This window comes from Elgaria multicarinata, chromosome 7 (genome assembly GCF_023053635.1).
Source record: "Elgaria multicarinata webbii isolate HBS135686 ecotype San Diego chromosome 7, rElgMul1.1.pri, whole genome shotgun sequence".
Lineage (NCBI taxonomy): Eukaryota > Metazoa > Chordata > Lepidosauria > Squamata > Anguidae > Elgaria > Elgaria multicarinata.
Genome location: NC_086177.1, coordinates 107588806 through 107606890, shown reverse-complemented (window position 1 = coordinate 107606890; position 18085 = coordinate 107588806). Strand labels below are relative to the sequence as shown.

The window sequence follows — 18085 nt, the reverse complement described above, 5'->3', positions numbered from 1 at the left end:
AGATGGGGTGCAGAGCGGAGATTGGGGCGGGCAGGATAGAGCATGAAAGGAAGAAAGAAAGAAAGAAAGAGAGAGAGAGAGAGAGGGAGACATGATAGCACTCTTAAAATACTTAAAAGGTTGTCACAAAGAGGAGGGCCAGGATCTCTTCTCGATCATCCCAGAGTGCAGGACACGGAATAATGGCTCAAGTTACAGGAAGCCAGATTCCAGCTGGACATCAGGAAAAACTTCCTGACTGTTAGAGCAGTATGACAATGGAACCAGTTACCTAGGGAGTTTGTGGGCTCTCCCACCCTAGAGGCCTTCAAGAGGCAGCTGGACAAGCATCTGTCAGGGATGCTTTAGGGTGGATTCCTGCATTGGGCAGGGGGTTGGACTCGATGGCCTTGTAGGCCCCTTCCAACTCTGCTGTTCTATGATTCTATGATTCTAATCCATCTTTTTTTTAATGGAATGTGCTGCCATTTCCTGCAGTGTGCAGGAAAAGCAGCACAATAAAAACGGCCCCTGAATAAGCCATGTGGTTGTTTCTGCTTCCTCTTTCTCTCACTGTGCAAAGAGAGTGGCAATATTGTGGGACAGGAGCAGGAGGCCATAATGATGGTAGGGAAATGTAAAAATCTACCCATTCTGATGATGCTCAGAATATCTTTTCCCTCCTATCTTCTGCAGACTCAAGGCAACTGGAATTTGGAGCTGAGTATTTTTCTGAACGAAATGGGGGAAAAGTCTGTCTCCCCCCTTTTCTGCTAGATTAAAAGCTTCATCCCATGTACCTGCTTCCCTTGGATAATCCCGGAAGTGCTAAACTTTCATGGTTGTTGTTGTTTTTGCTACCGGGCGACAGCGATCCTTTGCATACCAGGAAGTGAGTTTAAGGTGGGAAATGTAAGAAATCATAAAAAAATCAACAAATGACCCAATCCCATTCAAGTTTGGTATGCCTAAAGCTCTCCCTAATATCTATTACTGTGCCAATTTTGGTGTCTTTATTTTTAAAGCTTGCGCAGATGTAAGCATTTCTTTTAAATCCTGCTCCTGCGCCCCAGCGGCGGCTCGGAAGATACGCTCAAAATGTAGGGGCTAAATACGGCGAGTCTTTTTGCTTTATTGCACAATTAAGGCAGGATGCATGGGAGTACTTCACAATCAAAGCAGAATATAAGGTGGAAAACGTCTGAGTCCTTTGCATGCAATTTGCAGTGATTGCACGGTATAACGCTGGTGTGATAAAGCTCTAAATGGCAGTGTTTAAAAGCTGAGGGGGAGATCCTGCCTTTAAGGTCTGAAAAGAATCCAGTAGCCCGATCCCAGTGCAAGTTGCACTATTGCGCTCAAGTCCTAAAGGGTTCCCAGGGGAATATTCCAACATCCTGGGAAACTAGGTGGTGATATGGAGTTGACAGACTTTAAACAATGCTGTTTCTTTCAGATGACAGCCTTGGAGGAGACACTGTTTTTCCAGACAGGGATACCATTGCTGAGAAACTGAGACAGAGCCCTAGCATTACTGAATGTTCCTCCATAAAAATGACAAAAAAGATATCGTAGGAGACTAGGGGCTTCTCTAAACAAACGATTTATTGCACCCACATGATTGGCCACTCATGGAAGTGTGTGGGTCAATTGTAAGACACTGTCAACAGCCAGGACATCACCTATGCCATCCCCTGCCCTGGTCCCGCTTTCAGAAAACACAGATATAGTCAGCTTTAAAAATAAAAATAAATCTGCAAAATCAGCCCCGTGTAAAGATGGTGTTCTGCTGTAATTCCATCACTAGATGGCACTGTTTTATTGAGTTGAATGGAAGACAAAGGAATCGGAAGTATTCAATCCAAACCATGTGAGCGCCCATGTAATTGAGCCAATTGCAACCCTAGAATGAAAATGGGAGCAGAAAGCAGAGGATATATATTATTTTCTCAGTATTTTAATACCTAATTTAACTTAAATTTAAATTTTGCTGTTTTACTTCCATATTTTAACCTATATCAATTTCTGCTATGTGGTTTTATCTTGGTTGTGCTTTTTATATAGTATTTTGTATTTGTGTTTTTAGACTGTGGGTTGTTTTATTATGCTTTTTATGCTTTTAATTTTTATGAACCGCCCAGAGAGCTTCGACTATTGGGCAGTTTAAAAATGATATATATATATACATATATATATATAGAGAGAGAGAGAGAGAGAGAAAGAGAGAGAGAGAGAGAGAGAGAAGCTTTAGAACTGAGAAGAGTTTTCAGTGTGGAGGGTTTTTATTTTATTCTCTTTTGTATAGAAGATCTACCTAAGGTGATTTCCTCACATCAAATGTACACCCCAGGCAGGGTTTACCACCTTAGTGAGAATAATTAGGCCAAAGAAGAAGCACTGGCTAGAGGGAACTGATTTAAGGCTATTTAAAAGTTTAATATGTTTGAAAATATATTTTAAAACCAAAGCAGGAAAACAGTGAATGCCCTTTCAACTTGTTAAAGAAATCAAAACATGCCACACAGGCAGTCTTAATATAGAGTCTCTGCCTCTAAGAGATATGCCAGCCAGCCAAAGCTGCAAATCTATCAATTTTTCTCTGACACGCACTTCAAAATAATTAACAATGACGTTTCGGTTTCAAACTGGCCAATGCAGCTGGTCCTTCTTTCCCTCCTTCTTTCCCTCCCACCCAACTCTGCAAATGGCTTGAGTGGATGGAGTCTTAATTACCTGCAGGGAGGGGAGAAATCAGTTTTATCAGTTTTATCAGTTTTAATATCTGCAACTCTCTCGGCGTTCCCTTCGGTCTCAGCTGATGAACTGTCTAAAATACTGCGCTCGTCGAAGCCTTCCACTTGTTCCCGTGATCCGATTCCCTCTCGCGTCTTTATTAATCTTATCCCCGCTATCCTCCCGTCCTTGCTTCACATCATTAATTCTTCTCTGTCCTCTGGCTCATTTCCTTCTGCTTTTAAACATGCTACAGTCTCTCCCATTCTCAAAAAACCCACTCTTGATCGACTATCCCTGTCTAACTACCGACCTGTCTCTCTCCTGCCCTTTGTCTCAAAGATCCTGGAACGTCTGGTCTACTCTCGTTGTCTTGACTTTCTCTCTAATAACTCTGCTCTGGATCTCTTTCAATCTGGCTTCCATCCTTTGCATTCCACTGAAACAGCCCTTACCAAGATCACCAATGATCTTCTTACTGCCAAGTCTAAAGGCCATTATTCCATTCTTATTCTCCTCGATCTAACCGCAGCCTTTGACACGGTTGATCACGATCTTCTCTTAGATTCCCTCCATGACCTTGGACTCTGTGGCTCTGTCTATAACTGGTTCGCCTCCTATCTAGAGGGTCGCTCTTTCAGCGTGTCGGCTAACGGCAGCTCGTCCTCCTCTTTTCCCCTTTCAGTTGGGGTTCCGCAAGGCTCGGTGCTTGGCCCGTTGTTGTTCTCTCTATACATGCTGCCCTTGGGTAAGCTTATCCAATCTCACGGCCTCCAATATCACCTGTATGCCGACGATACACAATTATATCTCTCATCTCCGGAACTTTCTCCTGATGTTCACGATCGTATCTCGGCATGTCTTTCAGATATCTCAGCCTGGCTGCTTCATCGTCGTTTGAAACTTAACATGGCAAAGACTGAATTGCTTGTTTTTCCTCCTAAACCCTCTCCTCACCTCTCATTCTCTCTTACTGTCAACGATGTCACGCTTACTCCGGTCAAGGAAGCTCGTAGCCTTGGCTTTATATTTGACTCCTCGCTCTCCTTTACTCCTCACATTGAGGCAGTAGCTAAATCCTGTCGTTTCTTCCTGTATAATATTGCCAGGATTCAACCATTTTTGTCTGTCTCTTCTGCCAAGACTCTCGTTCACGCACTGGTTATCTCTCGGTTGGACTACTGCAACCTTCTTCTCTCTGGCCTTCCTTCGTCTCACATCAGTCCGCTGGTCTCTGTCCACCACTCTGCCGCTAAGATCATCTTCTTGGCCCGCCGCTCTGACCATGTCACTCCACTTCTGAAATCTCTTCATTGGCTTCCAATTCACTCCAGAATCCAATATAAACTTCTCCTGCTGACCTTCAAAGCTCTTCACGGTCTAGCTCCTGCCTATCTCTCCTCTCTCATCTCACACTATCGCCCCGCTCGTGCTCTCCGCTCCTCTGATGCCATGCTTCTTGCCTGCCCAAGGACCTCCACTTCCCTTACTTGGCTTCGTCCTTTTTCTTCTGCTGCCCCTTACGCCTGGAACGCTCTTCCAGAACACTTGAGAACTACCAACTCAATCACTGCTTTTAAAACTCAGCTAAAACCTTTTCTTTTCCCTATAGCCTTCAAATATTGAGTTTGTTCTGACTCTATACTGTTAGCTTCTCCCTACCCGGTGCCTGTTTACACTTCCCTGTGCCTGTTTGCATTCTCCTTCCCTCTTTATTGTTTACTACAACTTATTAGATTGTAAGCCTATGCGGCAGGGTCTTGCTATTTACTGTGTTATCTGTACAGCACCATGTACATTGATGGTGCTATATAAATAAATAATAATAATAATAATAATAATAATAATAATAATAATAATAATAATATTAGGCTGTCTATCACCAAGCAATCAGGGCAGTTTACAAATGTGCACTTTGAACAATTGCGTGGTTTTGGAAGGCAGCCAAAAATCACTGCATGAATGGAATACACTAAGGAGCAAGCAACATATGATGGTGAATGTGTGGAAATATTTCACGTGCATGGTATGTATCCATTGAATAGAAGCTGTGGGACTCCAACAAAAATTGAGCTCATGGTACGAAAGTGGCAGTCTTTCCCTTCGTGCGGCAATCCTCCCCCCATCCAGCTGTTTCCTCTTCATTTCTTTTGGACAAATGCTTTCCAACTCTTTCAGAGTGACTCATTGCCATGCACCCTGGGGGAGTGGTGCCTCTTCTCCTGGGTCCTTTATGTTGTCTCCTGCATTACAGCTTGTTACCAGTGAAGGGAAAGAATGGCCAATCAGTTCAAGAGGCAGCTGGACAAGCATCTGTCAGGGATGCTTTAGGGTGGATTCCTGCATTGAGCAGGGGGTTGGACTCGATGGCCTTGTAGGCCCCTTCCAACTCAGCTATTCTACGATTCTATGATAATTCAATTCAGACTGTAGTAACTTTATTTAGGATGACCATATGAAAAGGAGGACAGGGCTCCTGTATTTTTAACAGTTGCATAGAAAAGGGAATTTCAGCAGGTGTCATTTGTATATATGAAGAACCTGGTGAAATTCTTTCTTCACAGTTAAAGCTGCAAGAGCTATACTAGAGTGACCAGATTTAAAAGAGGGCAGCTCACCTGCAGCTTTAAGCATTGTGATGAAGAGGAAATTTCCCCAGGTTCCCCATATATACAAATGGCAACTGCTGAAATTCCCTTTTCAATACAACTGTTAAAGATACCGGAGCCCTGTCCTCCTTTTCATATGGTCACCCTACTTTATTAAAGTTTCAAGTGGATCAACAGCACTATCAAACTGAGAAAGAAAGAATAATTCCTTACAAACAGAAATAACCCAAGGACATGTATCCGTCTTAAGTGTAATATAAAGAATGATTAATTATGGTTTGGGATCGGGTGGAATGAATAACTAAACAAGTAAAAGAAAACCTGACAACAGTTCTAAGATTCTTTCTTTCACCAGAAGGAAGGCAGAATATTTTTCTGGTTGAGACCTTAGATATTTTGTTTTAAATAAATCTGAGGGGAGTACCTAAATCATGATTGCCATACTATTACAAATAACTACTGTATAGGCTGAAGCCACGTATTAGAATATAAAAGCTTAAAACCCAATAAATACCTGCAGTAAGACAATTTCATCTTAGATTAACCAAGCAGGATATCCCACTATGAAAGTGGTATGAAATCAGTATATAAAAGGCAGGAGCCACACTTCTGCTTTATAGTGGTACTGAAGTGTACTGCAGGATCTACACTACTGCTTTATGGTGGTATTGAAGTGCACTGACAACTGCTGGGGCTCATGACACAGCTACACCAAGCAGGATATAACAATATGAAAGTGGTGTGAAAGCATTATATGGTATGTGTCAATGAGCCCCAACAGTTGTCAGTGCATTTCAATACCGCTATAAACCAGTAGTGTGGCTCCTGCCTTTTATATACTGATTTCATACCACTTTCATAGTGGCATATCTGTTTGGTGTAGATGAGCCCTTAGTCATATCAAGTCCATCTCAGAATCACCACAGAGCTCTCTCTGGGCCTTTCAAAATGAGAAGTGAAAAGGACTGGATCTTAGTTTGGTAGTGGGAAATCCTTATAATGTCTTGAATTCTTCTTCTTAATTAATCAATTCATTCATTTCATTTCAATGCTACCCAATAGCTGCACTCTCTGGGCAGTTCATAACAATGCATAAAAATAAATAAAAGCCTACAAAATTATAAACATGATTCAAAATTGTGGTCTAATTTTTTTTAATATACAAAATTTGTACCTAGATTTGCACCTGTTCCCTTCTATAAAGATATTCATTATTAATTAATTAATTTATTTAAAACATTTGTATCCTGCCCTATATCATTAGGATTTCAGGGCAGCGGACAGATAAAAGCATATAGTATACAACAATAAATATAAACAGGTAAAAAGAAATTAAACAATGAACCAAGTTAAGACAATGTATAATTTAAAAGCAGTAAAAACAATTAAAACAGTTAAAACAATGTGTCATCTTAGTGAATTTAACCATTAAAGCCTTTCTAAAAAGTCATGTTTTTACTTGGCGCCAAAATGAAATCAGCGTTGTCGCCAGTCAGGCCTCCAAGGGGAGGGCGTTCCACAGTCAGGGTGCCACCACAGAGAAAGCCCTCTCCCTTGTCCCGCCATAGTGTATGCCTTGCGGTGGTAGGATGTGGAGAAGGACTCCTCCAACAGTTCTCAAGTCTCGGGCAAGCATATGTAGGAAGAGGCGCTCCCTCAAGTATCGAGGTCCCAAGCCGTTTAGGGCTTTAAATATCATTATCAACACCTTGAATTCCGACCGGAAGCATATAGGCAGCAAGTGCATTTCCTTGAAGACTGGTGTCATGTGGTCTCTGTAAGATGTACCCGCCAGCAGTCTAGCTGATGCATATTGCACTAGTTGCAACTTCCGAGTCATCTTCAACGGCAGCCCCACGTAGAGTGCATTGCAGTAGTCTAATTGGGAAGTTACCAGTGCATGCACTACTGTGGCTAGGCTGGATCAATGGTTGATGGTTGGATCAATAATCCGATCCAACCATTACTTGACCCACACGTTAAGCAGTAGGACTGAACATTTAAGAAGGGGGGGGGTGCTTGAAATTACATCGGTCATTCAGTTGAACAGCTTGGCCTGTAGGGGGTCAGAGAGAAATGCTCTTTTGCAGTGTAACCATGATGGATTGCAGCCTTACTATACACAGTTCTCTACTCTATTTACTGGAGCTTCATGAAGACATTGGCCCTTTCTACACCTAAAGATTATCCCAGGAAAATTGAGGGATCATCTCTGCCTGCTCCCGGGATCCCCTGTGTGTCATTTGGATGTACAGGGATGATCCCGGGACAATCCCAGGAAAAAAAGGCAGGTGTAGAAACGGCCATTGTAGTTGTTTTGTTTCCACAAGTGGATTCCACTTTGGCCTTCAGAATCCATTTTATTCTATAACATAGATACTTGAAATCCATATATGTTAAACAAATAATAATCAGGTTTTAAGCATTCTCCATGTAAAGGCTGTAGGTGATACTGCTTTTGTGATTGTATGTTTTATGGCCATATGCAACTGGATTTCATCACCATTTTCTTCACATCATTCACAGGTTATCCACCTCATGAACTTCTGCTTCCTCCATGAAAACTCTTTGGAGTGCACTCCGGAACGATTTCCTGAACCGCTGTTTTCTATCTCTCCCAACTAAGTAGTAAATGATTGGGTTAATGCTGCTGTTGACTGCGGCAAAGAGCACAGCAACTGATAATGGAATTCCTGCTACATCAATATTAGCACCAATTACTCGGATGAAGTTTAGAATACTGAGTGGAATGGCAAAGATAATGAAGAACAACAGTGTGATCAAGATTGCTGTGTACACCTTTGCTGGGCGGTGTGACCATGAGTTATGGCAGACCTTGAAGAGCAGGGTCAATGTGGAGATTGCCATAACAGGAGTAAACACAAAGACGTTTAGAGAGAAAATTGTGATTCTGATGCCATCCATCCAACATTGTCCCGAAAGCGTATTTAAAATAAGAATTCCAGAAAGGAGGCCTGCCAGGACCCAAAGAAAGCATGACACCACGGCTGAAGAGTGGTGGGGTCGATGGCATCGGTACCAGATTGGAAACGTGACAGAGACGCATCTCTCTATGCTAATGATCGTTAGGAGGTACAGACCTGCATTATATGGAAAGAGGAGGAATAGATATATATATATTATTGAAATGGTAGACTTATGAAATGGATCATAAAGAAATGCAAATAGCGAGCTGAATATAGTGGCAACGTCTGCTACAGCCAAGTTCAAGACGTAGGTAGTGAAAGGATTCCTCTTAATGCGGAAGCCGAGAAGCCTGATGACACAGCCATTTCCCACCAGTCCAAATATGCAGAACAGGACAATGAATGGGAGAAATATTTTAAAGTTCTTGCTTTTATATCCATCATTGAAGTAATTTTCAGGAGACCAATAATTGTAGTAATACACAGAAGTCAAATTATTGAAGTAATCCTCATAAAACCAATAATCGACGTAATCCCCATAAGACTCTTTTCTGTATGTCAATGGCAAGGAGCTTGTGTTCAGCATTGTCATGAAGTTATCGCTGTTTTGCAGATGATTCCTATCTTCATAAAGGATAGAGAGGGAAATAAATAAGCACATTCTCGTAAATGTCTAATTTGAATATGTCAGAAAGCTTCAACCCTTTGTTTCCTCATGAGATGAAACAACCAGATTCTCAACACTAGGCCTATATCCTGGGATTGTCCCGGGATCATCCCTGTGCATCCAAATGACACACAATGGATCCTGGGAGCAGGCAGGGATGACCCTTCAATTTGCCTGGGATAATCCTTAGGTCTAGCTAAGGCCTCTGTAAGACATTCCAATACATTTCAGGAAAATTTAAAACGAGAGAGAGAGAGAGAAAGTCCAGGGTGTATTTGGACTGCATATCTAGATGTAGCCCATTCTGGGGGAGTCAAGCTCTTTAAACTCAGAATATCCTTCACCCTTTACTTTTATGTAATTCTTTGGCCTTAGCTAGACCAGCGTTTATCCCGGGGCGAACCCCGGGATCATCCCTGTGCGTCCACAAGACACACCGCTGAGTGTGCGGCCCGTTTCCGTGGGTTTACCTGGCTTGACGCATGGGGCGCAGCGCTCCTCAGGAATGCTGTGCCCATCGAGGGTAGGGTGGGGGGAGCGGGGCAATGACTTAATTTTTTTTTAAAAAGCCTTACTTTTGCGCACGAGCGTTCCTCTTTAAAAATAAAAAATGGCGTGCGTGACGCCTCTCTTCCAGAGGTCACCACACCTTACGTGTAAACAAGGGCGAGATCTCACGTTAATCGCAACATGAGATCACCCCTCCTCCATCCAGGATTATCCGGTAGGTCTAGCTAAGGCCTTGGTTTATCATAAGATAAGCACTCTCCTCATAGAGTTTTCCAGGTGTCATGGCCTTTCCCCACCCTTTCCTGGAATGGAGCACATGTTACAGAGGCATTCCTTCTTTGCCTACGGAATGCTGGGAATTCAGCTCTGTTTAAGCCTTACAGAATTCTGCACCATTTCTGTTCTGGTAAGTGGATTTTGTTTTTCAGGTTCCATAGGAATTTTGCACTTGTGCAAAATTTCGCACTTGTGCAGGGGAGTGTTCTGCCATTTGCACAAATTGTAAGTTGAACAGTTTGCGGGGGTGGTTTGAAAATGGTGTTGCACAAATGATTTTGTACTTTTTTATTTTGCTTAGGGATGCTGCACAACTGTCCACTATGTAACCCTACAGAGGAATAGTACTCTGTCTTATAAATATCCCTGTCAATTTCATCTTCTCCACACAGTACTTCATTAAAAAGCCCAGAAGAACCATATTCCATCTCTTCCAACCAGAGATTTAGTGTAAATTTTGAACTGCAGGTGATCCTGGGGATGTTGAAGGTATTCCCAGTGGAATCAAAGGAGGCTGGAATTCTATGACTCTGCCTGTGGATTCATAATGGGCTGGCTTTTCCAGAGTTGCATGGATTCTGCAGATTTGTGGTCTGTTTTTTTTAAAAAAAATCTGCACGTTTACCCAAACTTAGCCATCGAAAAATATGTAAAATAAAGCAACACCAACTGGAAACACCCTTAAACTAAATTATGAAAATGTACATTAGCTGGTGGAGTTGTGCATCTTGTGGTGAAAGTGCTAATTTAAGCAAATGCAAATTTGTGCAAATGTGCAGACACCATCATCATCATCATCATCATCATCATCAATTTATTACTTGCCTGCCTCTCCATTTTGATCGATGCAGGGAACAACAATAAACGATAAAATACATAATATACATTGTTAAAAACATCTAAAAAAATCCTAAAAGCATTTTAAAAACATCTTAAAATTCTACTTGATAAGCCTACCAGAAGAGATCAGTCTTTATAGCTTTCTTGAATGCTAGTAGACTGTTAAGTTGATGAGTCTCCTCAGGCAGGCCATTCCACAGTCTGGGAGCAACAGAAGAGAAGGTCCTCTGGTCCACAAAGTTGAAGTTGAAGTTTCCAGACTAGGCACAAAGGTAGCCCCATGTAGAGCACATTGCAGAAGTTGAGCCTTGAAGTTACCAGCGCGTGCACTACCGTGTTTGGGTCTTCCAACTCTAGGAAGGGGTGCAGCTGGCGTATCAGCTGAAGCTGACAGTAGGCACTCCTGGCCGTCGCATCTATCTGGGCGGTCATTTGGAGCGACGGATCCAGAAGCACCCCCAAGCTGTGAACACAGTCTTTCAGGGGGAGTGTAACCCCATCCATAACTGGTTGACATGCCTCCAAACCCAGGTTGTGGCCTTTGACAGCGAGCACCTCCATCTTGTCTGGATTCAGCTTCAGTTTGTTTTTCCTCATCCAGCCCATTACCTACTTGCCTACTTTGATCCTCTATTTGAACTGACCCTGATTGCTGGAAAGATTTCATCAGTTCCTACTGTCTGTTTAGAACTCCCTGTGACCCATCCTGAACTGAAAATAGCCCCATCTTTGCTACCTCACATAAAAGACAGAATCTCAGTTGATGCAAGCACAAGCTGAACTGTTGACAGCCACTTACATACCTGGTGGTGATGATTCTTGGTGTTGTCAAGCAATCCAAGAGGCTCTAAACAGTTAGATATCCTTCATGAATCTAGTTCTCCTTTTTGACTTTTTGTGCCTTGGGGTAGGACACATAATTTATACATGCAGAAAAGAGGAAGTGGCTTAATAATTTTCTCTGAAACAAAAAAGATAAGGCACTTCTGAGAATGGGGATGCTACACATAAATTCGTTGTACCTTGGAATGGGGGACTCCTGAAACCGTCCAATTTAAAATCAGCCTTGGCTACATTAATTACTCTGCACCCTTTCAGGATTCTGGGTGTAGCATACAAGAGGTTGTGGCTTCTCCCACACTAGAGGCCTTCAAGAGGCAGCTGGACAACCATCTGTCAGGGATGCTTTAGGGTGGATTCCTGCATTGAGCAGGGGGTTGGACTCGATGGCCTTGTAGGCCCCTTCCAACTCTGCTATTCTATGATTCTATAAGAGTTTGCAGTACTAATTAACCTTTTTAAAAAAGAAGAAGAGCCTGGATGAGACCAAAGGGCTATTTAGTCTGTCATTCTGTTCTTACGGGGCCAATCAGATGCCTCTGAGAAGCCAACACATGGGACATTACAGCACTAGCCCCTTCCACAAGGGCACTAGAGGGGTTACTACATGTGATACCGAAAGTAATGTAAAACATTACGACTACGGCCATGGGTAGCCTTATCCTCCATGAATTTCTGCAATTCCCTTTCAGCTGTGAAAATGTGCTGTAGCAAATCACCAAAGAGTCCTATGTGGCTCCTTAGAGACTAACAATGTTACTGTGGGATTAGCCTTTGTGGACCAGAGCTGCTTCATCTGAACTTTGAACTGTTATCCCCATTTGGCAGGTGTGTAGCACTGTAGGACTACTCCTCTGACTTAGGCCATAGATGAAAGGTTTGACCCCAGGACAATCCTGGGATAAACCTTAGGTCTAGCTATGGCCTTAGAGTACAGTACACCAGACTGAAGAACCTCGATGCATCTGTACATACAATTAATCCACACATCTGCCTCTGTAATGTCATGGGCAGGAAAGACATAAAGGCCCTAAAAGGGGTGGAAAACTGTGTATAATAGTGTTGGATCATAGCCCTGGGCCCCATGATAGCGGCATGATTCATGGTGGTAGGGGGAAGTAAAAAATGCCATTCAAAGGTTGAAATAACCTGGGGGGCAGGGGGATCCTTACTACTTTCAGTGGGGATTGTCTTTGCCATTAAATCCAAGGTGGCCAAGTTTTCTTTTTCATTTTTTAACAAAACATCCCCATGCCATTGATTCAAGCAGTGTCCCTGTTCACCTCTGCGTGCTTCAGGCAAGACCCGCTGCACCTCAGAGCCCAAGGTGAAGCCTTCCATTTTCCAAAACTTTGATTGAAGCCCAGTTCTCAGCAAGGGCCTTGTTCTTCATGGATGATGATATAGAAAACTCCCACCCCAACCTGGGATCTTAAGGGCAACAGGGTACTTAGAGGGAGGTAAGCTTTTGCTGCTCACAGCTGGTTTCAGTTGTGTAACTTTTATTTCCTCCCTTCAATGACTGCCCACCACCACCATATGGGTCTTGACAGACCAACGAAGTCTACTCTGAAAGCATACACGGTGGCCTTGGCTACTGCCCCAATACCACAGGAATCTTATGTTTGGGACTAGCACTCCTCACTTTTGATACTGTTCACTTCATAGAAGGGTGGCTGCCAGCTTCCTGTATGTCGTGTATAAGTCCTACTAACATGCAGGGACACTGATGGAATTGTGAGCACCACCAGATGCCTTGGAAACCCCTACTGATCTTCTAAATTATTATGGTATGGTAGGTCAGTGCCATACTACTGCATCTATGGTACATCACAAGAGGCATGTATTGTGTTAGGCCTTTAGGAGGAGGGCAATGAGGATGATCAGGGGTCTGGAAAGAAAGCTCTATGATGAGAGACTGAAAGAACTGGGCATTAGCCTTGAGAAGACAAGATTGAGGGGAGACATGATAGCACTCTTCAAATACTTGAAAGGTGGCCACACAGAGGAGGAAACTTCCGCAAGACATGGACTAATGAGCTCAAGTTACAGGAAGTCAAATTCCAGCTGGACACCAGGAAACAATTCCCTGACTGTTAGAGCAGTATGACAGTGTAACCAATGATCTAGGGAGGTCATGGGCTCTCCCACAACTAGAGGCATTCAAGGGGCAGCTGGGCAGCCATCTGTCAGGTATGCTTTAAGGACGATTCCTGCATTGAGCAGGGGGCAGTGGCGGATCTGGAGGGGGAGGGGGCAAACAAGGAACTTGTCACCACAGTTGCCACCACAGTTTCTGGACTCCTGTTATAATTGCTTGCATTCTGGGATGGCCAAGAAGGCAACAGCACTGGGGGTGAGGGTTTGATCCAGTTCCAGGGCTGCTTTCCCCACCGCTGCCAACTGCGCCCCGTTTAAATTAAGTATTTTTGAAAGATTCTCCTTCGTTTCTTTAAGTTATCTTATTTCATTCCCTTAAGTCAGTCTGCTGACAATCTAGTATTCCATTTATATTATTGCTGTCCCTTATAAAAACACCCCCTATTATTGTTTCTCAGGAAAATGCTCAACACACTATTCCAATCTTCTACATTCAGGAACATTTTATTTGTGAATTTAATCTGGTTGGTAGAATATTTCTGTGCTAGTTGCAAAAAGCTTTTGGGGTTTTTTAATGTTCGGCGCGCTGTCTTCAGCATGTTGCTTTTTGGTATCAGCCTGTTTTGCCCAGCGTATAATAGTTCTGCTAAAGTTTTACTGTTTAACCTTTTGCCTATCAATAGCTCCGGCTATTGGGTGGTATAGAAATGAAATAAATAAATAAATAAATAAATAAATAAATAAATAAATAATATCTGGCCAGCTCAATCTGAACAGGGGTGGGTGGGGTGGGGGCAGGCAGCTTCAAGAATATCATTATCATCATCTTCATCCTGGTATGATCTTATTGCTATTTTTTAATGTTTCTTACTGGTGGTGGTAGTGGTTGCTGATCTCCTTTGTTCATTTCTGGGCAGGTGGGGGATCATTTTCCTGCAGTGTTGGGGGTATTCCCTTAGCAGAAATACTTTTGTTTTAACAAAAACTATTCCCATCAGAGCCAATAGACTCATGTAAAAATCTTTTCAAGGGGTTGTTACTGAATAGGGAATGCATTTAAGTCTGTTCTGCCATGTTGTGTAAAAATCCATTTCGGTTTGGTGTGTGTGTGATTTGCAGATTGAGAAATTCGTGTGTGTGTGTGTGTGTGTGTTTGGCCTAGAATCCATTTTGTTTTGCTGTATAATTCATCTCAATTATATTGTGAACATGTGTTTTTAAAAATCATTTCTTTCCTTTTCGTGGTGCAAGTTAATAAAGATTCCTGACTAAATGGGATAACGGGCTCAAGTTACAGGAAGCCAGATTCTGGCTGGACATCAGGAAAAACTTCCTGACTGTTAGAGCAGTACGACAATGGAACCAGTTACCTAGGGAGGTTGTGGGCTCTCCCGTACTAGAGGCATTCAAGAGACAGCTGGACAACCATCTGTCAGGGATGCTTTAAAGTGGATTCCTGCACTGAGCGGGGGGTTGGACTCAATGGCCTTGTAGGCCCCTTCCAACTCTACTATTCTATGATTCTATGAAATCCCTCCTATTTGATGCGGCACATTTCCCCCCCTTAAACATGTGATTACATAACCCAAACACTCTCACTTGCAGTGATTGACTCTTATTCGCCTGCTGCCTGAGTTTGTCTATGTGTGAAATGGGTTTCTTGGTCTCCCATCTCCCTTTAATTTAAATGTTGGAGAAGTGGGCTTGTCTATAAATGCCTTTCTCTGTGTTGTGACATACTCTGGATAAATTGTGTTTTTCTAAGACACTTAAAAAGCATGCTCTCTATTGGTTCTGGGAACATACTATGCTGTAGTTATGTAAACCAATTCTCTCTCACTTTCAGTAATTGACTCTTATTTGGCTGCTGCCTCAGTTTGCCTGTGTGTGAAATGGGCTTCTTCCTTTCTCACCTCCCCTTGCTTCAATAAGTGGGCTCTGCCACAAACTGCTTTCTCTGTGTTATTCTGGAGAGGTTTCTTGGAGGGAGGTGACCCCCTTGGCTCTGCCTCCAGTGAACCCACTTTCTGCCCCACCAATTAGGGTTAGGTAAATGAAGTTTGGGGGTGGGGGAACTCATAAGTGCACAACACTTAAAAGCCCTGATTCTTAAACTTATTCTTGGCAGTTCTCCAAACTATACTCCAGCACCAGCAGCCAGCCAACAAGAAAAACACCCTTGGAAGAATTAATCTGCTTATGCCATGGATCTGTTCCTTTTTTCCCTAATTACAGTAGGCCAGGAAAAATGAGAGGGGGAGGAAAGAATTAATCTGTACCTTCTCCACACCTTCCTTTTTTCTCCTCAGAGAATTAGGACAGGAATGGGGGTTGGGGAGAATCTACTCACAGTGTAAGCCTATGAATGTTTACTCATCAATTAATCCCACCATATTCAATGCCTCTTATTTCTTTTTTTACATATTAAAAAGACAACAAATTGTAATAAAAAACACCCAGCTTCATCAAGAGCATCATCTTCAAAAACATAGTCTTTTGGATCTTTAGACCACTACTTCACAAGCCGAGCAAAACTCAGGAAAAGGTCTGATGTCACAGAAGCACAGGGCTCCTCAGAAAGACTAACTAAATCAGAACTTGACTGGTCTGATGCCACAAAAGCACAGGATTCCTCAGAAAGACTAAATGAACCGGAACTTGACTGGTTTGATGTCACAGAAGCACGGGGTTCTTTGGAAAGACTAACTGAAGCAGAACTTGACTGGGAGGAGGAATTATCTGGCAATAGTAGTGCATCTGATATTTCTTAAACAGATAATTCTGAAGATGAAAGTGTTTCAGTGTTGCCAGATGCTGGTTTAGGAGATGAGTTAATGCCTCCCTTTGTAAAGAAAAGTTACCTGGTCCAAGTGACATTGCACAGTCTCAGGAAGAAAGTCCAATTCAGCCAGAAACCCCCCGACCCGATTCGTCTCTACCTATGTCAGAGGTGAATCAGGCCACTCCACTATCGCTTCTCTGAACCGAAGCGGATCCCAGCCCTAGTTTGCAATATTGCACAACTGTCTGTTGGGATGAATTTTCTCCACAGAGGATGGGAATGGCTTTAAAGAGTTAAAAATCTTTGGCAGATTTGTTTCTGGACAATAGCAGGTGTTCAAATGGGATCCTGGCAGTAATGGCCTACATGCAAGACCTGAAGCAGAGACAATTGGTTAATTGGACGAAAGGGGGGAAAGTATTTAAGATATCCCTGTTTAAAGGCATCTTGGTTGTCATTGTCATTGTTTGCTGTCGTTGGTGAAGTGTGCTGTATATGTCGTGTATATATTGATGACCATTCGTGTAATGAAAGTTTGCTCAGTAAAATACTTTTACTGAACGTATGTGAATATTGATTTTTCCTCAGTAAGCCTCACAAGTTATCAGCTGAGTGAGCCAACTATTGTGCGCGCTACACACTCTGCATTCTCCAATTCCACAACACTGTCATGACTACAAATTTATGTTTCCACTATGTAGCCCTCAGAGGCATAGTCCCCTCTTGTAAATATCCTTGTCAGTTTCATCTTCTCCTGGCACTACTTTGTTTAGCCCAAAAGAGCCATATTCCATCCCTTCCAACCAGTGACATAGTGGTAAATTTTGAACTGCAGGTGCTCCTACAGATGTCAGAGATAACCACAGCAGAATTAAAGGAGTTTGGATTTCCATAGTTGGTTGGACAATGGCTGAAAATGCCCATAGAATAAAGGATAAAATGTACATTGATGGAATTGTGCATTTTGTGATGAATGTGCAAATTTATGCAAATGCTAATTGGAAATTGGAAATAATCTGATTCAGTCAATGATCAGATGAAAATCCACAAAATGCAGACAGAAGGATTTTACAAATCCATACATCCCCGGGCTCTCATTATAACAGTCCCCATATTATTCAGTTGTTTACCATTCTGTGGCCAACTCACCTTCTTCCATCTCTAAAGTGGCCAAATGAGCTAAAATCCATGGAACATCAGGCACCTTGTCAACTGAAGACAAAGAATCTGATGTAGGGAGTGGGCACTTTGCCAAAGTCTTGGGCCTGGAAGCCTTTGTGTTACACTCTGTTACCCCTTGGCCTTTTTTTTAGAACTCATGACAAAATTAATAAAGGATGCCTCAAAAGAGCTGAGGTTGAAATTACTACGTAAAACAATCAGCAGCATGACATTATATCAACATTATATCAGGTGATCACTTCCTGCTAACAGCCAAAGAAGTAGTCTGAACCAGTTGCTTCTGGAATATTGATGCACCAGACACCTGCCTATTTTGATCCTCTGTTTGGACTGACCCTGATTTCAAGAAAGATTTCACCAGCTGCTACTGTCTGTTTCGGACTCCCTGTGACCCATCCTGAACTGGAATAGTCCCATGGTATTTCTTTGCTACCTCGCATGAATGTCAGAATCTCAGTTACATTGATGCAAGCACAAGTTGAACTATTAACAGCCACATGCATACCTGGTGGTGATGGTGAAAATCCTTGGTGTGGTCCAGCAATCCTCCAGACAGATGTCCTTCATGAATCTAGTTCTCCTCTTTGACTTCATGTGCCTCTTGTTAGAATGTATCCACACAGAAAAGAGGAAATTGCTC

General features: G+C 42.6%; 2 protein-coding genes across 2 annotated transcripts in view; one reads left to right on the top strand and one right to left on the bottom strand.

The window, feature by feature from the left end:
• LOC134401988 (MAP kinase-interacting serine/threonine-protein kinase 1-like) overlaps positions 1-18085 on the top strand; it is a 758389-nt gene that overhangs the window by 489803 nt on the left and 250501 nt on the right. The window lies entirely within an intron of this gene.
• LOC134402001 (mas-related G-protein coupled receptor member H-like) lies at positions 7842-8909 on the bottom strand. The gene has a single exon (XM_063131365.1). The coding sequence runs from the start codon at positions 8907-8909 to the stop codon at positions 7842-7844; it is 1068 nt and encodes a 355-aa protein (XP_062987435.1).